The sequence below is a fragment of the Pararge aegeria genome, chromosome 17 (genome assembly GCF_905163445.1).
Source record: "Pararge aegeria chromosome 17, ilParAegt1.1, whole genome shotgun sequence".
Classification (NCBI taxonomy): Eukaryota; Metazoa; Arthropoda; class Insecta; order Lepidoptera; family Nymphalidae; genus Pararge; species Pararge aegeria.
Window position 1 is genome coordinate 6975898 of NC_053196.1, and position 23562 is coordinate 6999459.

The 23562-nt window shown below is 35.3% G+C and overlaps 1 protein-coding gene across 1 annotated transcript; it reads left to right on the top strand.

Moving 5' to 3' along the window:
* The first annotated feature begins 4307 nt into the window (after nt 1–4307).
* On the top strand, nt 4308–20001 carry LOC120631180 (uncharacterized protein DDB_G0290685-like). Its single transcript, XM_039900648.1, has 4 exons — nt 4308–4430; nt 15770–16527; nt 17673–17748; nt 18330–20001. The coding sequence occupies exons 1-4, from the start codon at nt 4370–4372 to the stop codon at nt 18533–18535; spliced, it is 1101 nt and encodes a 366-aa protein (XP_039756582.1). The 5' UTR covers nt 4308–4369; the 3' UTR covers nt 18536–20001.
* Nucleotides 20002–23562: the final 3561 nt, after the last annotated feature.

Genomic DNA, 23562 nt, shown 5'->3' on the forward strand with positions numbered 1-23562 from the left:
ACTTTCATAAGCATCAAGTAAAAGGCTGTTTGTTATTTTTCATAACAAACTGATACTGTAATTTATATCTATGTTGATTGGTTAATATGATCGTCTGCAGATCACGAGGTTGTTATCTATACCCCAAGGACAATAAATAGGTTATTCTATCAAGTAATTTTTTGACAAGCCCGGAGTTAGGATATCGGCGGTGATGCAAGCTATATAGCTAATATATTTAAAGATCACTTTAGGGTACGCCCAGCATTAGATAGAAACTTGCAGATCGCAGTGGGGTGACCTGCTTCGGATTTTAGTAGTTCAAAATAAAACTGGTGATATCGCGGACAAATGTAACCACAGGCCAATCTCATTAGCTACTATTTTGGGGAAAGTGTTTGATATATGATAGTCTGTTTGAGCGCCAGGTAAAGGCTTTTTTGAATTAAGATGATGCTCAATTTGGTTTTAGAAGAATTTCATCCGCGGAAAGTGCTATTCTGGCGCTCAAGCATACCGTAAAGTACTACAAGGACGGTAAAACTCCTGTGTATTCAGCTTTTCTTGACCTTTCCAAGGCTTTTGACCTTGTATTCCACAAAAAGCTTTGGGAAATGTTAAATGAGCTTCATTTACAATCAGAGCTTATTAAAAATGCCTTAGAGTTTTGGTATAGCTCACAAACAAATAGAGTTAAATGGGATGGCGCATACTCAGCTGTTAGTCACGTTGATGACTTCTACGCAATCATGAGAAAAAGATCTGCATCAATGATGAGCAGAATGCGCGGAAGTTCAAACCATATTTTGGAAATATGGGAAAAAATAAGCAAAACATGGGAAAATCTCTTTATGGAGCTCTGGGTTGGTACACACTCACACACCAAGTACTCAAGAGGGTACTTTTATTATTTATAGGTTTGGGCAATTTTAATTCATAATATAGTAAGTTAGATAATTGTTACTATAAGATAACTTTATTATAATTATTATTATTAGAGCGCACGCCCTCCCACGAGGACTGATCTCTTCGCAATCTTGTCGGAACTGCCGTCCCATCGGACTATAAGAGTCAGGGAAGAGAGTTCACAGTGTGTTTACACACATACTCGAACCTACTTGTGCACTGTAATATCTGCCAAGTAGTTTAAAAATCTCTCAGGGGATTGAGGGAAACTGTGCGTTTTAGATGTCAATTATAATCGATAGATGTTCCAATATACGACGAATGGGTATTTCCCTGTGTCATTGATGACAGAATTTGATAGGTTACAGATGGTATCGACTGAGGAGCAAGTACTTATTTATTAATTACACATTTGTTTCTAAAAATAGTTAATAAGTATTAGATACTAAACTACCCACGTAACTAACTATAAGTATGCAATACAAATTCTACTATAATGTTATCTTTCGAGAGGTGTGCTTTTACATTGGATAGTGATCAAGTGGGAAAGTACCTACATATTCCCAATACAATACAGAGTGTTTTTTTTTCTTAAGTTTGGTTTATTTGTATAATAATTGACGGACCAAGCCGATTACCTCCCACCTGGTAAGTAAAGAGCAATCGCCTATAAAAAGCGCAAGCCTTCGCAGGGTATGCGAGGGACACTTTCTGTAAATTGCCACCCTGTCCATCAATCTGAGTCGTAACTGTTAGGCCAGTGTTAAGTCATATGCCAGTAAATACAGCGGCGATGCTGCTTTGCAGCAGAAATATGTAACATATTTTACAATTGTTTAAAATAATCCTTGTTGGTCCTATGTTTATATTTATTTTTGTAGAATTCGAGCTGAGAGAATAAGGGGATTATTAACAATATTCTTGAATGAGCTTAGTTCGTTCGGTTATAATATAGTTTCAATTGGCGCTTTGAAAGTGACTGCTACGCCGTGCCAACAGGCAGGGGTTGGCTACTGCAAAAAGAAAAAAATTAATAAGCCCCCCACAAACATTCCTCAGTCCTCATTCCCTATTTTGAGAGTTGTGACATAAAAATGGAATCCCTCATTTGGAGGCGGCCATCATCTTAGACTTATTGGACACACACACGCACACACGATTCTCTCAGCTTCATAACTCTTAAATTTCCATATAACTCTGATGTTATAGTTTGACGTTATACTTTAACGTTACTATTATACTCTGGAGTGATATGATTTTACTCTGACGTTGCCATTTCACTCAGAAATGGCCAATTTACTCTGATTTTATCAGTTTAATATGACGTTACCATTTTACGCTGACGTTCCAGTTCCCTTTAGTCTTTTTTTCTTACCTTTGGATTATAAAATAATATTTGTATATTTCATGCTCTTAAAGAGTTTATAAGCTAGGTTAGGTGTACGCGGACTGTTTTTTATTTCTGCTCTTATGCGTAAAAGTGTTAATGAGTACACTAGAGTCTGATTGCAAAAGACAAAAAAGTTAAGTGGAATTTCTATAATGTGTTGTAACATTTACCATGAAAACATAGCAGTTATATACCTATATTTATTCTGTTGTGGTACTTATAGGATGCTGACGCAAACATAAAGCGCCTCTAGAAAGTAAAAAAACTAAAAAGTTATTTGTAAAACTAAACTATAATAATCTATACTTATAATAAAACTGTAACTGGAAGATTTCTGTACATTTAATATATTTTGAAAATCTTGACCGGGGGATGCTTTATAATCGATACTGAGTCCAAAACATATTTTTATTTAATTTTTGTCTGTATGTCCGGGCATCATGTGAAAACTACTGAACGGATTTAAATAAAATTACTTCTACTTTTTATCCCATTAAACAATAAGCTACTCGCGGGAAATGAAATGATTTTTTTTATCAATTTTACTTAATATCTCTGTTAAATTTGAACTTTTAATAATTCTTTTTTATTTGAAAGTGTATACTATAAAGCATGAATTGTGTAATTATAATAAAGATCTGATAAATATTGTCGGAGATAAAGGACATAACTCTTCAGAGATAATAGTGAGTCGTCATCATTCATAAATGCAAAAGTTTGTGAGAATGGATGTACGAGTATGGATGGGTGGATGGATGTTTGTTACGCGTTAACGCCACAACGAATGAACCGATTTGGCGGAAATTTGGCAGAGACATACAATATAGTCTGGAATAGCTCATAGGCTTCTTTTTATCCCGGAAAATCAAACAGCTCCTAAAGGATGGCATAGCAATTTTTTCCGCATTTATATTTCAAAATCCACGCAACGGAGTTTAAGATTGACGTTTATTTTTTGGATAGGCATAGTTGAGGATTTGAAAAGTGAATTCCTATCATGATATAATCCTTATCCAAATAAATAGTTTCATAATTAAAATTGATGAATTACCTGCAAATTCCTCTTTAAATCGTTCAAATTCGACCTATTGTTTAGAAGTTACGACGGTTGTTTAGAAATATTAAAAGCAAGAAAAATGCCGAGGGCCGCCCGGCCGCGTATTATATAGTTTGGACAAAAACTGGACCCGGTAGGTGGTGCTGCAATTAGGTTCTTGGTTTATTTAAGATGTTAAAACCGATAATAACCGATTTGATGCAGGCGAAGTTGCGCCGGTCAGCTAGTATATAATGTAACTAAACTATATTAATAATAAATAAATGAATACATTTTAGCCAGTATCATAGTTACTTTCAGGTGGGATTCCGAGCTTGTTGCGGAATAGAAATTAAAAACTTAAACGTGGAGGGTCTGGGTTCTAATCCTAAGAAAGAGAATAATAAGAGAGATTTTATTCAGCAGAACTATTTTGGTTTTGGTAATTCATTCAAGGGTAAAATATGTATATTAAAACAAATTACCAAATGAAATCTTTCAATAAGTTCAATAAGCCTATAGAAAAATCCAATTATAATATTAAAGATTACATAAACGATAAAAAAGCTTGGGTTCATGCCTAAGTTTTTTATATCGTTTATGTAATTCCTTCTTAATTGCTCTAATTTTATAGCTAAATATTGTTGATGATTAACACAAAAGCAAACGATTCTTGCTCAAATTAGTCCCTAATGAAATTTCATGTTATCAAAGTCGACGCTGGAGTCAAGGTTATATCGAGTAATCAAATTGAGAGATTTACGTTTACCTAAACCGATATGATATGAACAAATGGACACTTAGAGCAATGATAAGTTTTTGTGAATAATTCAATCAAGCTTTGAGGTCAAACCACGAACCATGAAGAAAATTTGAAACCAGCTACCAGTTGTACCGTGGACAGTTCGAGAGGTTATCATCTGTATTAAATAAGTTTAACGTGGAACACGCTGTATAATTAAATAAATTTATATAACAGTATTATTTGTTATCAGAGTACGCCCTCATTACTAGTTTCACTCCCGGATAGTGTTCATGAATGCAGGCTACACGCAAATATGGCTACACTGAGACACTTTGCTCTACCCCTGCTTCTTATCCTGGCCGCGGTAATTCAAGGTAAGAAAATATTTTTATTTGGATCCAACAAAAATAGTAAGAAACAATAAACAAGATAAAAATGTTAACAAGTTAACACAGTATCTATAAAAGATCTCTTCCAGTGAACCCTTGCAGTGAAAGAGACTTATGCAACGTGTAACAGAATTACGAAAAACTGTTGAAGGGTGCATAAGTATATTTCATAGGAAATATACCCTGTAAAAATATTAAATCAAAAGAAGCATATTTATTTTTCCCTACAAACTAATTCAAAACATTTTAAGTGTTTACCTATGACAACCCTATTCAAGATAAAAGACCGACACGTGCATAGTACCTACGATATGCAACGCGTTCCTAATAAAGTGACAGGAGTCACTTGATTTTACTTTGCATGTGATGTTAGGAATGTATCTGTTTTCTTTTTACGTTTGCTGAAAAACGTTTCGGTTCATTATCGTTTCGGTTTTACAGATAAGTCTCAGAGGAGTAAATACCTCTATAGAAAGCCTCTAAAGTATTATTTCGGTTTTCATTTACATGTTGTATTATACGTCGTTGTACTACATATCGCTTATTTGTGAATAATGACGCATCTTAAAATGTAAGCCAAAATATTTTAATTTGGGATCAACAAAAATAGTAACAAACAATAATCGGAAAAGTATGTAAACAAAAGAACACTTATATATTAATCTAGAGATATAAGAGGGACTTATATATCGCTTGTTTCCGAATGATGACACAACTCAAAATTAAAAAAAATATCAAAATCTTTATCTTATCTTCTCAATCTTTTTAAATTTTAAATTCTCCTATAAAATTTTCGCATCACAAAATGTAAAATTGGCAGCCCCGCTATTCCTGGCTCTGGCAGCGGTTCTAGCGGGTAACGGCCAGGCAAATATTATTAAAAATAATACTAATACTTAACCCATATTCCCTTGAACTGGGACTGATGATAAGTCTTAATAAGCTGCACACCTCAATTAACTCTCTTCGGTTCAAGTCGGGTCTAAATATATACTGAGAACCCCGCCAACTTGTAATCTGTTTCGGTCTTAATACTCAATTTATCATTATCAACCTATTACCGAACCACAAGGCACGGATTTCCTCTAAAAGCGAGAAGGGTTACAGCCATAGTTCACCACGCTGAACAAGTGTGGATTGGTAGAATTCACATGTCTTTAAGAATTGAATTACTTGAAAAGATGGAGAGTAGCATGGGCTACTTTTTTTCTCAGGAAAACAAACGGTTCCTCTAATGAACGCGTCATTCTCATTAAGTGAATCTGTTTCTTTTGAGTATAAAAGTCTATATAACTAACGTCTTTCCTTGGTGCGATTTTTTTAACAAATCCCGTGGGAACCGGCTCAGTAAGTGTTTCCTAATTCTTACAACCTGGGTATCTTTAAAACATGAGTGAAAAGGCATCTTCTAGGCAAGCGCGTCCCATCTTATGCCATATCTACACTTTCCATTAGGTCAAGCTATTAACGGTAAAAAAACACTTTCGCATTTGTAATATTAGTAAGGATAAAATTGGTTACAGTTGTTATTTTCCCCAGCTTTGCTTTGAATATAATATAAAATAATTATAAAAATATATAGCGCTTTCACAAAATAAAAAATAAAATGAAATAAATGTACTTCTTTAAAGGTGTGGTCAGACCCAGGGAAAAAAATGGAATTACAAAGTATCTGCAAGTTATTTATAGAAATCGCATTTTACATCTTGAGGAATGAGGGCTTTAGTGAAACAGTAAAACCCTTTCGCCGCCTGCACCCCAAAAGGAATTCTGAATTCGAAATAACTTTAAAAACAGGAGTTTTAAGGAAATATTCTCCTTAGGTGTGAGACTTTTGGATAGTGTTGCCCAAATTCAGTCTTGGTCTTGCAGTCTTGGTCTTGTTCTTGCGTTTTTGCAAGACCAATACCAAGAACAAGACCGCGTATTTTTAGCAAGACCAAGACCAAGACTGACCGTGCAAGACTTGAGCAAGAACAAGACATAGCCTGCAAGACTCTTGCGTCTTGCAGCTAGGACTTAGCGCTATTTCACGGAGTAGTTAGGTGTAACAGTTCGGTGTATAGGTAGGTAGGTACGCTTAGGAATTCTATGAGACGCAAAAAACTATATCAAAGAATATGAAAAACTGGACCTATGCGCATTACGACTAATACCATAAACATAGCGAATAAAAAAATATCTATTAAAATCAAACTGAGTGCATGCATAGTTATGTTTTAACCATCGGCACTTTGATAATGCGGCATCAAAGGTTTTGTACTTAGTTCTTAAAGAAATTTTCCGCTTTTCGGAAGTACATGGTTATGATACACGCGCCGGCGGCTTCTTTTGAAATCTAAAACAATCGTTGCCGCCGCGCCGAAATCATAACATTTGACACTATTCATGCAAAATAATTTCGAATTTTAAGAGTACCTACAGGTGTTCCAAAGAATAAATAAGTTTCAGATTGGTGATTTTAGATTGGTGGAGGACGCATGAGACAGAGTATCCGATTTTATCGAAAATGGCCCGTGATTTTCTCTCAATACCTGCAACTTCAGTACCTGCTGAGAGGTTATTTTCTAAAGCATCAATAGTAATTAGAAAACATAGAAATAGGTTAAGTGATGAGTCAGCCAGATGGTTACTTTGTATTAATTCTTGGTCAAAAGAATTGATATAAAGTATCATAACCTAATGATAAAGCAGTTGATTTGTGTTGTATTTTATTTTTTATTCAAATAAATGATAAATCGTAAAACTCTTTTATAAAATTTCTTATAAGTTGAGGGTTCAATCTCTTTCTAGACAGATAAGTATTGTTCTTTAAAATACAGTCAAGTTATTGTAATTAATTTGTTTTTTTACATGTTTTAGCAAATGTAAGCTTATAAATCATAAATGTTTATTAAGAAACAGTTACTTCCATGGAAAACGACATATAGGTCAGTTGATTTTTCGAATTTCTTATCAAATCTTCAGTTATTTATTAATCTGCTTGATCTTTACTATGGCTATGTTAATTCAAGCTCACAATGTTCCAATTCTAATACGTTTTTCTAAGATTTAAAGTAAACTTTAATAAATAGTAATAGACTAATAGGTAATTGCAAGACTTGCAAGACTCTTGCTGCAAGACCAAGACCAAGACCAAGACTGGGAGCGCAAGACCAAGACCAAGACCAAGACCAGGTGTATTGGCGCAAGACCAAGACCAAGACTGGCTAAGTCTCGTCTTGTTCTTGCATTTGGGCAACACTACTTTTGGACAAAAACCTAGCTGTGAAAGTCTCGAATAAACGGTTAAGCTGTTCCAAAGATTTGACCGGACGAACACTTTTTTGTGCATATACTTATTATTAAGTGCGACTTTAACCATTAAAGATGAGTATTTATCAACTGTTTAAGGCGTGAAGATTTTATTATGTTATAACATTTATAACCTATATTATTTTAGTAACTTCTAGATGGTACATCTAGCCTAGTCTTCTAGTTTAAATATTTTATAAATTCATCATTTGAATATAAGACGTTCGTGTGGAAGGGAGGTAGATAAGTTTGGAATACACGGATTATCTTGCTAAAGGAGCGCCGGTAGGCTATTTCCAATTCCATGGTTCTCTAAATGACACGATCAAAATTTTTCCTGCTCTCATTGAGCCATCCGAAATAAGCCAGGATGATGGGAGACCCTGGGGCAATGGAGTCTAAGTGCAAAAAATTCTTGCGAGTCATTACACCGCGGTTGATTGTCTGGTGACAGAAGGGCTCGATTAGTTTTAACGCAAAAAATCAGCGTTCAAATCAAATCTGTTTAGCGCTGAAATGCAGCGAGCATTCTTGGTAGTACTCCTCGCGGGCATGACCGTTACGGTAATTAGTTTAGTTATGAGTTTTATTGTAACATTATCAATATCTAAAAATGTTAATGTTGTACCAAGACCAACCAATGTTAATTAATTGGCAATTTATACAATGTTTACTTCATATCAATGTTACCAATAACATAATATACATTTGTAACATCATATATGTACGTATAGCAAGTATTTTCCACAATGAAAGGAACATGTTAAATGTTGCAACAGGGACGTGTCCGTACCATGTATACTTAATATGATAAATATGAAAGATTTTTTGTAGGTTTGTTTGTACCCAATAGGCTCTGAAAGTTTTTGACCGATTTTAACCATTTCTTTGCAAAAAAAAAAAGGTCAACTATCACGAAATATCAAAAGCTATAATTTATTTTCAAAAAAATTGGAGATCCTAAAGAAAATTGCAATAATGTAATCTAAAGTTGACAAATGTTGCCTATAAAATTAATTAATTGGCATGCGCCGAGAAAACTATTGATGTTACATAAAAATTATGTACTCCATGATTCGAGACTAATTATTAATTTTTCTTTTAACCTAAAGTTATGCATTACTTTACGTCTAAGAATTAGGTCCATTGTAAAGTGTACATAATATGGAAGACGCTTTGTTCTTGTAATCATTAAATTGCGCTCGCACTACACTTTCACTACAGTATACTAGCTCAAAGGGCTTTTGATTTTTCTGACTATGTCCAAATGAATGCAGTATCGTTTATTATGAGTAACAGTTGAGATATTTATGGTTATGAATCACCCTCTTCTAATTGTTATTTGCTAGTGAAAGCCTCTTTTGTTTATCGATGACGCTTATCAGTAGAGACCTGGGGTATTTCGTAACTTTCAGACTGATTGCCAACCAGTCCTTATTCATACAAAATTAAATTTCAATTAATTAAATAGCCTCAGGCCACTGCTGGCCTGAAGGATAGGCTACTCTCCCAACGGGAGGGTTTTTCCTAAATAACCATGTTTAGTAGACGAGTTATGGCAGTAAACGGTAGCATAAGTAGTAGATGCCGCTGCTACCCGTTCTCCGCTACACCTCATAGGGTAAAACGGGATTACTAAGACTCCGCTGTCCGTCCGTGTGTCTGTCTGTCCATGTGTCTGTATTTCATGAACCGTGATTCTTAGACATAATGTATTTCTGTTACCCCTATAACAAAAATACTAAAAACTAGAATAACATATATATGTAAGGGGGCCTCCCATACAACAGTCATCATATTGTACGACATTTTTACATCACAAATTAAGACATCTTAAACAACTAGTTTGGTTAATTTTTCTGGGTTTTTAGAGATAGCGAGCCGTCTAAATTCGTGTTCGTTTATTTATGTTTTAAAGCATATTTTAAGTTGTGTTTTCTTGTAAAAATAATCGAGTTTTAAAACTAACCTTTTTAATAAGCTTTCATGTTTATTTATTTATTTAAGTAATAATACATATAGATGGAAATAATAATTACAAATTAAAATTAATATTTATAATAAATATAAGCCGTCTAACTGTTCACTTATGGGCATGGTACCCAAAATGCTGGCGCTATTGCCCCTTTGAATAGACTTAGCCGTTGGGCTAAATAAGCGCCAGCTCTTGGGTCACCAGACGTAAGGACCAATTTTTGTGACACTATGTTAATAAAATTTTTCGTGTCCGAAGACCATGGCCCTAGAGTCTCAAACGCAAGCGCCGCAATTTACGCCGCCGAGTATTTACGGCGCTTAAGCATTTGAGCAGATTCGGCAGCTGCTGCCGCTTTTTGGGACGTACTCGGCAAGTGAGAAGCTGCCAACGTATCAACGCAGGTCGCATCCCACACCAGCGCACGCCCCATCGACCACGGTACTATAGTACCGTCTGGTCTCTTGCCATCAATCAGGATCATGGAACAAACCGGGAGGTTCCAATTGTGCAGGAATAGACGCAGAGGCCAGAGCGCGACGGACTATATCATTGATAGCGCCGTGACGATACAAACGCCCAGCACTTCGATTACAACTGAGCCCATGGTGACCCAATTGATCCACACGAATGCCACAAGGGCAGTAATGAGGCTCGCATACCTTAATTCCCAAGCGTAAACATACGGCCACACGAAGCGATGTTTTAATGACAATGACGATTTTAATAAGTGTATTTCTAAAAAGAACTGTTTAGTTAAGGTATAGTCCTAATATTTTTTACTACTACTTCTATTACTTACTAGCGATAACTTCTTCATTAAATGTCCGATTGGAATTAAAAAGTATGTAAGAATACCCCTGATGATAAAATATTTTTTCAAATAATAATTGGAGGGGCGTAGAGGCCGAGGCCGACCTAGGGGTCGGTGGAGTGATGGAGTTGAGAGGGATATGAGGGTTATGACTATAACCTAAAATAAATTATTTAAAAACTAAATAAAATCTAAAACGTCCTCGAAACCACCGCATCGAGGCACAGTTCCTAAGATGCTGGCAGCATTGCCCCTTTGGATGGCCAAACTAATTCGTTGGCCAAGGTAACTGCCCGCTCTAGGATCTAGACTCGATAACCCTTTTCGATAATTCTTTGAAAAGGGCTTTTGCCTCCGGACCCCACGGTCCCAAAGTCTCTACTCCAAAAGGCACAAAAATGAAGCTGCTATCCAGGTTTTCATATTTACGCCTCTTGGCCTGCTCGGCACTGGAAGCAGCCGCACCTACCATTGACGAAGTGGCCTGGATGTGTGATGCAGCTAGATATATTCACATATATTATATTTATATATATTTAATATATTAGATATATTTCACTTATATTACTTACTAGCGGACCCGCGCGATTTCGTCCGCGAATGAGTCGACTTCAATAAATAGTCGTATGTTTTCGCGGACTAATTTATAGCACTTTTAAGAAACAACAATTCCGACATACTTATTACATACTTCCGTCGTTTGGAGAACGTTTACCGTTCACGTTCACACACATCAGAATCTCTCAAAAAGGATATTTTTGCAGTTTTTGCAACACTTCTCATTAATGATAGTAGCCATTGGTCGTAGCGTGATGTTATATAGTATATAATAGCCATAATTGTTACTACCAAACAAAAAAAAAAAAAAAGCATTTTCTGAGATTAGCGCGTTCAACCCAAACAAAATTTACAATTCCGACATACTTATTACATACTTCCGTCGTTTGGAGAACGTTTACCGTTCACGTTCACACACATCAGAATCTCTCAAAAAGGATATTTTTGCAGTTTTTGCAACACTTCTCATTAATGATAGTAGCCATTGGTCGTAGCGTGATGTTATATAGTATATAATAGCCATAATTGTTACTACCAAACAAAAAAAAAAAAAAGCATTTTCTGAGATTAGCGCGTTCAACCCAAACAAAATTTACAAGCTTTATAATATTTCAACTATGCCTATCCAAAAAACCACGTCAATAAAAAAAAATAGTGATACTATCCTGTAGAAGCGGTTTGCTTTTCCGTTATAAAAAAAACCCATGAGCTATTCCAGACTTGGAAAAAAATGGTTATTATCGGTCCAGTATGGTCCACATTACACAGCATGATACTATGTAATGTTGTAATCGGGCTAACCTGTTTAAAGCTATGGAGGTACCGTACCGGAACGCTAAATCACTTGTCGGTAGGATTGAACCTATTTGTCCTACTATATATAACTCACGTAAACCTACTCTTGATAACATGTTCGAAGAGTATGTTAGGAATCTGCTTATTGTTTCGCCAACGTAGATTACAATTGTTAACTTATCGCTTAATCACAAGTGGATACTTTAAATACATTGTACTAGTGGATGCCACTTTGACTGCGTAGAATTTCTGATATCCCGTGAGAGATATTTTTCCGCTTTGACTATGGCCGTTATATACCGTTACTGGCAAAGCTAAAATATATACATACATTCGTCTATTTGTCCTATTAGTCAAAATACCAAATTATAAACTTTGATCCCCATTGGAGATGGAGTTTATAATGAAAACTGTTTTTTTTTTATACTGAAAGACAAAATACCAATTTTCTTGGATATATATATAAAACTTGGAAATATCTTGGAAGATGAAGGCCAGCTTAATCTTAAATACTAATTTTTATTCCCTATTTCACACGTTTGGAACAAGTTTTTTTAAAAACTGATAAACAGGTGATTCCTAAATTTTAACCGTAAGCTCAAATTCCAAGTTTTAATAAATACAAAAAAATACTTCAGCTTTTCATACAAGCTTACTACCCATTTTTAACACCCATAGGGGGGTAGAATAAAATAATAATCCCTTCACAGTACAACATTGTTCCCTCAAAGGTACAAATAGGTTGCCTGTTAGTCAAAGCCTTTTATACACATTTCATGTTACATATTTTCTACCTTTTCTAAGTATGGAACCATTCCCTTACAGGTACTTACTGTATCCCTGCGTACTAATTAAATAATAATTTGATAATAATTGCGGGAAAAAAATATATGCCTTAAACTTTTGATTTAATAAAAGGTAAAAACCTTATTTATACTCTTTATTGCACAACAAAAAAAACGATTTGCAAAAGGCGGATTTAATGCTAAAGTATTTTCTACCAGCCAACCTTCGGACGTGCGAGAAAAACGAGTGTGTGTGGCAATAAAAAAACAAAAGTATTACATGGCATATATAGATATTGTTTTAATTACTTAAAAACGCAGGTAACTCGGTTCCTAATACATATAAATATAATAAATTATATACTTACCATAAAACTGGTAACTGAGAGTAATATGGAGAAAAGTTTTTACATAGCTGGGAATGATCCTTGACCTGTCTTTTAAACGACGCTCTATTGATTGGCTCCGGCAACTCGTTCTATATCTGAATCCGACATAAAACCATTCTTGTAGGCATGTACAGTAGAAGACTATTAAAAGAGTGCAGGCCGAGCCTGGGATGACAAACTGGGATGCCTTTGACTAAAATCTGCTCTAGGTACAGGGGTGGTCATTCAGAACCGCGATCGAGATACACAGGATTCTTTGTTGCCTGCGGCCTCGTATCGGAAGCCACTTTACCCTCCAATACCTTAATACAAGCGTTGAAAGCCTAGTGGTTAGAGCTTCGACTTCCTTTTCGGGGTAAAAGAGCTCGATCACGCAACTCTAACTTTTCGGACTGATCCATTCCTGTTTGTAGACTTAGTAACAAAAAAACACTAGAAACTTTTATCCCCTATTTTACCAACCTTATAGGAAGATTTCCCAAAATAGTTTACATTTTTTAAAAATTATTTAAAGCCGATTCACGTATCTAACTTCAAAAACATAAGGCTTACAAACAAACCTCCAACCCCTATTTCAGCCCCTTAGGGGGATTATTTCTTAAAACCGTTTCTTAGTTGATACCTACATTCTAGAAGGTACCTACCTTTTAAATTTCAAATTTGGAGGCTTTATAGAGAAGAGTGGCGAAGTATTGCCAAGCGAACCACAAAACCCAGATGACGACCACGACCAGTCTGTCAAGACTGAAACGACTAAGAAGAAAAAGGTTTTATAGTTCCTGGGATTTCGTTATAAACCAGCCAGTGAATCAGTCAGTGACCCTTCGTTTTTATTTAAATAGAAGAAAAAAACTGCACTGCTGGACAACGCTGGTGGATGAGCAAAGTTAATCTAAAGTACGTGTTTACGTTTATATTGCGATGTAATTTCTAGAACATTATCGATCTCTTTTTATCTGCTCATAAGCTTTGCTTGTTGGAAATATTGATTAAAATGTTTCAGCGCGCGGTATCTCTCATGGCGGAAAATATAATTACTTTTTGATATGCTGCAATGTGTGGTGGTGAAATACAAGGTTAGACAACCTATACAAGGTATTACTGTTTTTTTTTTAACTGTAATAGACTAGCGCTTGACCACAATCTTACCTGATGGAAAGTGTAGATGTGGCCTAAGATGGGACGCGCTTGCCTAGAAGATGCCTATTAACTCTTGTTTTAAAAATACCCAGGTTGTAAGAATTAGGAAACACAGAACTCAGAAGGGTTCTCCAAAACCGAGCCATGCTTATAAGAAAAGAAGATGCAAATCCCTTGGTTTTTGGGTTTTTGGGATATTAACAACATAGGGGTGAAAACCCGCCCAGTGTCTTGCAGTGCGATGGTAGAACTATATGTATTTACTGGGGCCAAGTTCAAAGCCTGGCACCCACCTCTTAATTCTCTAATTACATGTTTTAAGCAATTAAATATCACATTCTGATGTGATCGAAAACACCGTGAAGAAACCTGTATGCGTAATAGTTCTCAATAATGTTTTCTAAGTCGTGTGAAGTTAACCACATCCGCACTTGGCCAGCACAGCGTGGTAGACTGTATGGCCTAAGCACTTCTCAGTCTGAGAGGAGAACCAGTGCCCGAGGCTGATTATGGTAATGATAACTGTTTTTTGATGAGTTCTACAACATTTTCCTACTACACATAACATTCGGTGTCCAGTAACACGGAGATCGTCTACAAAGAGTTTCGAATGTTAATACTTAACAAATAATGGCTGGCATATTTTGAGAGGGGCTTTAGACTGAATTTTGTGTAACGTTATATATTTTTTTTTTTTATTAATTACAGTTGAATAGACCACTTGTTTCTCTATTGATTAACATGTATTAAGGATTCCAAGTTTATGAAAACGAAAGTTGTAAGATATTGGATTTTACTGTAAATAAATACGCAGAAACCATATCCACCGCGTACCTCAGTAAGTAAGCTAAGCTGTCGGTCTCGGTCATTAATAATAATAATTATAATAATAATCTCTTTGTTTCAGGCAAAGACCATATTGATACATTTAAAATGACAAAATTAGAGAGAAGTTAAAGAAATAATTAACAATATTCAATATCAATTCAAAATTAAAAAGACAAAATAAGAAATTACAATGAATAATCATAGTCATGAAATAAAATAACATGCCATAATAATCGTTCAAGGTTAAAGTCAAATAGGCATTTCTATATTCATATAGGCACTTTTAATATAATATGTACTAAGGTAGTAGTGAGATGATAGCGATAAGTAGGCTACTTTTGTTTTAAGTGTACGAACTACATCCGTAAACTGAAGGCGTACCAAAACCCTCTTTCCTATGCCCTTATCAATGCCCCTCCGTTGGGCAAAGGTAGGACACCTTTGCCCAACGGGGGGCATTGATTGGTTGATGATGATGGTTGAAATTCCGTTATTGTTTATCTCCTGTTTTTTATTTTTTAATATACCACTATTTTATGCAATCTTTCGTTATTCTTACACTCAGCGGTTGCCTGGAAGAGATTAATGATAAGTCTGCCATTACACCTTAAGTTAGTTTTAAAGTCGTTTATTATGTTTCTGGTGCTTAATCAAGAACTTTATTATTAAGTCCCTACTTGAAGACCACTAGTAACAGATCATGAAAGAACAAATTTGTATTGTAATTTTTTGTTTTTGTTATATAGCCCAAAGCTTGCAATGTTACGTATGTGACAACTGTGAAAATGGTTATGAAAATACTGCAACAACATGCCAAGCCCCTGATGCTGGAGGAAACAGTACTGAATCCACTACTAATAGCACAGAAGAAGTTACCGAACCTGGTGAAACGACTACAAGTAGCACAGGAGAAGTTACCGAACCTGGTGAAACAACTACAAGTAGCACAGGAGAAGTTACCGAACCTGGTGAAACAACTACAAGTAGCACAGGAGAAGTTACCGAACCTGGCGAAACGACGACAAATAGCATAGAAGAAGTAACTGAAGGTGGGGAAACGACGACTAGTGGCACTGGAGAAGAAACTGAAGGTGATGAAACGACGACTAGTGGCGCAGGAGAGGAACCCGAAGGTGATGGAACGAATACAAATAGCACAGAAGAAGTAACCGAAGGTGGTGGAACGACGACTAGTGGCACAGGAGAAGAATCCGAAGGTGGTGAAACGACTACAAATAGCACAGGAGAAGAAACTGAAGGTGGGGAAACGACGACTAGTGGCACTGGAGAAGAAACTGAAGGTGATGGAACGACGACTAGTGCCGCAGGAGAGGAAACCGAAGGTGGTGAAACGAATACAAGTAACACAGGAGAAGTAACTCAAGGTGGTGGATCGACGACTAGTGACACAGGAGAAGAACCCGAAGGTGGTGAAACGAATACAAGTAACACAGGAGAAGAAACTGTAGCCGATGAAACTGCAGCCGCCCCAGTCGTAAATTTGGTAAATTTAAATTTTATTTCTATTTGAACTTTATTATTTAATATTTATCACTGTTGGTATCTCCGGTGCTTCTAAAAATCTCTTTCGAGAGAGAGGTCTGAGTAGTTCAGATAGAGAGATATTCTATATTCTAATCTTAGTTATCTCCATCGGCTGCTGAGTCACTAATTACGAGTACTTTTATTTATAAAATAATTACATATATATTTGTATTCGTGGCCTTATTGGTTTGCAATCCATGTAAGAGGAGGTAAATTTCAAAATTAAACTAAAATGAACCCACATTCTAAATATGTATGTCCTAAACTGAAAATCATGAGACTCTCATAGCCTTCCATCAGTTTCAACCCCCATTTAACTTCTTCGTCTTTTAATAAAGAGAAGCACGTATGTATAAGCAACGTTTTTTTTTTTAAATTAATGAACTAAGACGACTTTAGTGGCACAACGGTAAGCGCTGTTGTCTAACAAGTTTTTTTTTTTTTTAATTAATGAACTAAGACGACTTTAGTGGCACAACGGTAAGCGCTGTTGTCTAACAAGTTTTTTTTTTTTTTAAATTAATGAACTAAGACGACTTTAGTGGCACAAGGGTAAGCGCTGTTGTCTAACAAGTGTAGGTCCCGGGTTCGATCCCGGCAGGTGCAATTTAGTAATTTATTAGTCCTAAACTTTTTTTTGGTCTGTTCTGGTGGTTTGGTCGGTTTTAGTCACGTAGAAACCGATGAGGGGTATGGATTTAATTTAATTGCTATACATCTAACAAGTTAGCCAGTTACGATCTTAGACTGCAGTCAGTGCTGACTGTGCGCGTACCTACTTGTAGTGGAATAAAAAAACTATTTTTCGGGTGCTTTTCGATGCGATAAATGCATTCTTTTTTCGTCTCTGTAATTTTTTGCCAAATTTTAGTGCAATAGTTAACTCAAACAGATAACAAAAAAGCAGACATACTTATCCATACTAATATTATATTAATTGTGTTTGTTTGTTTGTTTGTCCTTTCTTTCCGCGGCAACTAACCAACCAAATCGACTTTCAATTAAAAATACGGAAAGTAATATAGGCTATTTGCAGGAAGAGAAACGATGCCTACAGGATTTGTAAAAAGCCAGTTTTTTTAATACTGTTATTTCCATATATAGGTAAGAGGACGGAGAAATGCAAGGCAGTTCAGGGCCAACACGACCCAGGCACGGTGTGTGGTCACCTCATACGAAGGTAATAATTATGTTTTAAGATTCGCTGGTCTCTTTCGTAAGGATGGTTATAGTGCGTCACGCTGCTCCAAAGCAGGTTTGCATCGACAATTTTTATCTCATATTAGCTGTGTTACCAGGTCCAAAAGTTTAACATGCTCCCCAAAGCACGGGAGAGGGTACCTCTGATTACGATAAAGACGCGTGGAGTGGTTGAATAGCGGATAGAAGTTAATTTAAGTGTGTATAAGGACTACTAATACTTTTTTTTTTATCTTTTTTTTATGGGGACTTTATTCTAGAGGTCATGCCAGCCCCAAAACTTATACGGACGAACTTGCAGGAAATATTTTATCGCGGGTATCAAGTAAAAGGATTGAGTATTTCAAATCCATATAGCACATAATGGCAAACACACACATTATACATTTTTTTCACAACTCCCTAAGTATGTGCATCAAATGAAAGGCCTAGACTAATAGAAAAATATACACAACATTGAAAGTCAGTCAGTTTCTTAAATAGTTTTAGTTAGCAGTTAGGAACTCTGAAAAAGACACTGCTAAGGCATAAAGTAATGCTTTTAATAACTTTCTTTTTCAGCCAATGGCGTAACGAGAGTCAATCGAGGCTGTTCACTTGGCGAAGGTATCGAAGACTCAACCAGGTGTAGAAACTTGATCGGGGGTAACTATAATGGAACGCTTGGCCGTTGCTACGTTTGCGATGGGGACAGATGTAACAATGCAGCAAAATCGGCCATAGCATTCATACCAACTTTATTCGCCGTAATCGTTAATTATTTGTAAATAACAACATTACCCAAAAAGGCTTTATGCACCTTAAGTTGTATGGAGTACATTTTTTCTTAATTATCCTACTATGTAAACAATCTTTTCACTATGTAAAGTATGATGTAAATTATTAGAACACTATTGCGTTTATCGCCCGCGTTTGTTACTGTTTTTACACATCCCATTTTTTTATATAGAACTAAATACAGGACAAAATAAACATTATTAAGAATCGAAAGGCGATATTTGCATATACAATTTGTAAATATACAGCGTCACGAGCATGTCTAGGTTATCGGTGACGCGGACCCATAAGTTTTGCCCTCACCGAAAAAAGCTCAACGCGGCTAATAAAGATACACATAATAACAAACACTCGTCATTCGCAAAGACAATTACTGTTTGTCACAACCGGCGTATTTTTTTCTCTCCTTTCAAAACATATCTTACAATAAAAATTAATAAAGAGATTGTGTACTTACACAAAGTTAGAAAAACTGGAGTAAATATTTATGTGCAGTTTTTTTTGGAAAAAAAATGGGGATTTTTATGATTGTTCTACAGGCCTGGTCATCCTTTTCCATAATTAGGTCATCAAACAGCTCTGTAAACATTTATGAATTTCTATATGACGATATACAAGAGTTACACGAGTATTTTATTGTTTAGTTTACCAATAGTTTTATTAATTAAGATAGATTGAGTTTGAGAGACCAAATAAAATGTTAGGCAACGACTAAATAAGCACTTAAAGATTATTTTTAACCTAATACAGAAACAGTTAAGGTTTCTCTCAGTCTCAGTCTAAAATATTAAAAGATATGTGTTTGGACTTTGGATTAAGCAATTGTAATAATAATCTAGAACTAATAAAAGGCCGTTATTTCGAAATCACAGGCCACTTAACGCAGATTTATTTTGTACTCGGTTATATCGCTCCTTAGCGATAAGACTCTTTGTCACCTATTTAATTTCATGTTTACTACTTATCTATTCGTGTACATGTTTTAAATATATATGTTGTATATATATATTTATTCTAGGCGTGTTGTAAGCAAACACATAATAATAATTACAAACTAACATTTGAATTTGAATTTGAATTTGTACTTTTGCATATTCATACGCCATTTAAATTACTATAAAAGTATTAGACTCGAACTTTACCCCGACTTATCAGTCAAAGAAACCAAAAGTTTGCGGAACAATTGGACGACGAGAGTAAGTGGAGAAGTATTTTCCATACACAAAATAATAAATAGAAAAACAATATTGTAATCACACTTGCTCATGCTTATTTCATCTATATAAGGCTCATAATCCATCTGGGTAATACAGATTAATTTTTAACAACAAATAGGTTTTGATGCGGCAAAAATGATGGGCAAAAATTGTAAACGAACAAATATTGTTACCTGATCGATTATGATAGATTAACGTTTAATTTAATTCACAATAAATAATGATTTATTTTTCAAATACTTATATATTCCCTTTATTATGTTTTTAAAATAGTCTGTATGTAGCGAACGATGCTGGCTGTTTGGCGGTTTACCTTTGCGCGTGATAAATACCGTCGCGCCATTTTCCGTTTCCGTCAAAACACATTTTTTTTTTATTAACATTAAAGACTGTTGTATCATGCAATATTTGACTTGCATGTATGGAGGGTAGAGGTAAGGAGGATCATCTGTGTATATGAAAAAGTGTCGTCAAAATGTATTAAATTAGGATGGCGCCACATTTGCATCAAGGTAACTCTTAAAAGAAGCGCCAAATATAAATATTGTTAGAGTAGGCTTGAAAAATAAACAAGGAAGTAAGGTTATATTTACCACAATATTTTGTACAACGTAAGTTGTTGAAATTCTAGTCTTACATTAACTACTTTAGTCGATAATGACATTAAATTTTTTAACTCGGCATACTTCAATTCATCTACGATTGCTACATTCATACCATACCCTGTGCTGGATGCACAGGGTATGGTATGAATGTAGCAGCGCCATTGTGGAGGATTTTTGAACTGTTATTTAGCGCATACAACTGGACACTTTTTCAACTTTTCTCCCATATAAGATGACTCTCCTTACCTCTACCCTCCATACTTGCATGGTATTCCCAGCTAAGCAACGGTATGCGAAATATGTGGATGGCACAGAAGTGTGAAGTTTTGAAGTCCCTACAAAAGCACTATGCCACATATTATGCATCTATGGATATGATAGTGCTGGCTAGAAGTTACTAATAAATACTGACTAAAATGCTATTTTTACTAACCAACTATACTGGTAGGTACTTGCAGTATTTTATTTATACGTAAAAATAAGATCCCCATTCCATTTTCAGTATAATTGTATTGCGGTTTTTTATTCTATGTTATATATTTTAATTTTTAACTTAATAAGAGTGTAAATAATATCAGCTTTATTTAGTTATCCTATAATAAAGTGTAATTTCTTGCTTATTTATATTAAATGCCTCAAATTACAACCAAGTGGTATTATTTTTTAGTTAGTATTTTAGCTCTAACGTCGATCATGATTAAATAACTGTTTTGTTGTGTTTATTTACCGAGCTCTTCGTCAATTGTAGACCGATTGAAATAAAAATTACATATAATTAAAGGGCTCACTGTTCGAGTCAGTATCTGATGAGAGGATCCCATCGATAACGAGGGAAATGGATGTGTTGGTTGTATTCTTTTAAATCAAATGAAATCTACACCTATATTGAGTCAGGTGTTTGATATTTTTTTTAAATTACAGTTTACCCCAATACAAGCGACGATACAGTCTACGATTGAAGCAGGCTAGAAAGACTTTTTTTTATCAAATTGTCAAGTGATCGACTTCGCACAAAACATAATTTGCCAGCAGTTGTATGGAGATAACAGGTCGCAATCCATTAAAGCATTTGATAGAAAAGTTGCTGAAAGTTTAGGTGGTAAACCATTGCTCTAACCAGTTATTGGACTTAACAGATGTAAATGATATGGTTAAACTATTTTATGAGATTATACAAAATGCTATCACAAAATATGTTCCCTTGAAAAAAATTAAGAGTAATAGGTTCCCTTCTTGGATAAATCACGATATCTCAAAAAGGATAAAAGAGAAACACAAAATGCTAAAACGATTTAAAAAGTATAATGATCCAATGGATGAGATAGAGCTAAGAATACTTAGTGATCGTTGTAATAAAATTACTCACGATGCTTACAACAATTATAATCAAAAACTTGAAAAATAAATTCAAAAAAACCCGAAAGCATTTTGGACATTCCTAAAGAGTAAACGTAATAATTCTAATTCTTATCCAGCTGCTATGAGTAATGGAATTAAAACCTCTATTAGTGGATTGGAAATTTGCAATATGTTCTCCAGTTATTTCGCTTCTGTGTATGAGGATGCATCTAGTTCCTATACTTTAGATTATTTATCTTATTTGCGTAAAGTTCCCTTTTTAGGCAGTAGTGAAAATCTGTCAGTTACAGAACTAAATCAGAATGATATCCTAAAAAAGTTGAAGGGCCTTGATATAGCAAAAGGGGCTGGGCCAGACGATATACCACCATCATTTATAAAAAACAGCGCAACTCATCTGTCTTTGCCTTTATGCCTTATCTATAGAGCATCGCTGCGCTCGGGCACTTTTCCCTCTTTATGGAAACTAGCAGAAGTTGTTCCAATATTTAAGAGTGAAGACGAGAAAGACATACGAAACTATAGGCCCATATCGATTCTTTCGGTTTTTGCAAAGGTATTCGAATCTTTGGATTGTCCGGTAATACAATTCCATTTTAAACGTTTCGTTTCTGAACATCAACACGGATTTTTGCCAGGTAGGTCTACCACCACTAATTTGGTAAGCTTCACTTCAGCATTATCAGAGGCCATAGACTCACAGAAGCAGGTAGATACCATATATACTGATTTTAAAAAGGCATTCGATAAAGTTTCGCATAGGATACTTATCAAAAAATTATCATATTACGGGTTTTCAGGACCGGTGCTGAATTGGCTTTCATCATACTTGCATGACCGTTCTTTTTATGTAGTGGTTAATGGTTTTAGATCTTCAACTAAACTAATAACCTCAGGTATACCTCAAGGTTCGCATCTTGGCCCTATATTATTCAATATATTCGTGAACGACATCGTTTCATGTTTTGAACATTCCACACCTTATTTATATGCTGATGATTTAAAAGTAACGAGAACAATTCGTTCGCTGGGTGATTCAATTGTATTACAGAATGATCTAAATAGACTAACGAATTGGTGTGAATCGAATAGCATGCAACTCAATTGCAGTAAATGCTTACATATTAAATTTACTCGGAAAAATAATATTATCCCAACAAAGTATAATTTATATGGCTGTAGTCTCAAGGAGGTTGAGCTTATAAGAGATTTGGGTGTTATGCTAGATAGAAAATTGACATATCTTAACCATATAGAAAATGTAATAAAAAAAGCTTCTAAACTATTAGGATTTATTATGCGACAAGGTCGAATTTTCAAAGAAGCTAAAACAAAAATTAGTCTTTACAATAGCCTTGTGCGCAGTCATTTAGAGTACTGAAGCGTTGTGTGGCGTCCTCATTATTCGACCCACTACTTAAGACTGGAGCGTGTTCAGAAGAGATTCATGTGGCATTTGTCATACTCGGCAAAGATTCACAAAAAGGTGGTATCCTATACAAAAAGACTGACATACTTTAAAATTCTGAATCTTGACCAAAGAAGAGATTTGCTGGATTTAATGTTTTTATATAGGTTGCTAAGAAATAATTTAGATTGCCCCATTTTGCTGAGTAAAATTAATTTCAGAGTACCGTATAGATATCCGCGTGCTGCTATTACGCCGATCGTGCCGCCACGCACCAGAACAGTCTTCGGCGCAAACTCCACTATCCCTCGGTTATGTAAATTATACAATAAATTCAGTCAGTCAATTGACATTAACTTTAACTCGCATAGCACTTTTCGTAAAATCAGTAAATTAACCAATCTGTCATCCCGAGTATCTTAATCATT

Coding starts and splice junctions, on each gene's coding strand:
- LOC120631180 (XM_039900648.1), top strand. CDS start 4,370: ATGGCTACACTGAGACACTTTGCTCTACCCCTGCTTCTTATCCTGGCC. Junction 16,528..17,672: donor CCGCCCCAGTCGTAAATTTG/GTAAATTTAAAT, acceptor TTCCATATATAG/GTAAGAGGACGGAGAAATGC. Junction 17,749..18,329: donor TGTGGTCACCTCATACGAAG/GTAATAATTATG, acceptor TTTCTTTTTCAG/CCAATGGCGTAACGAGAGTC.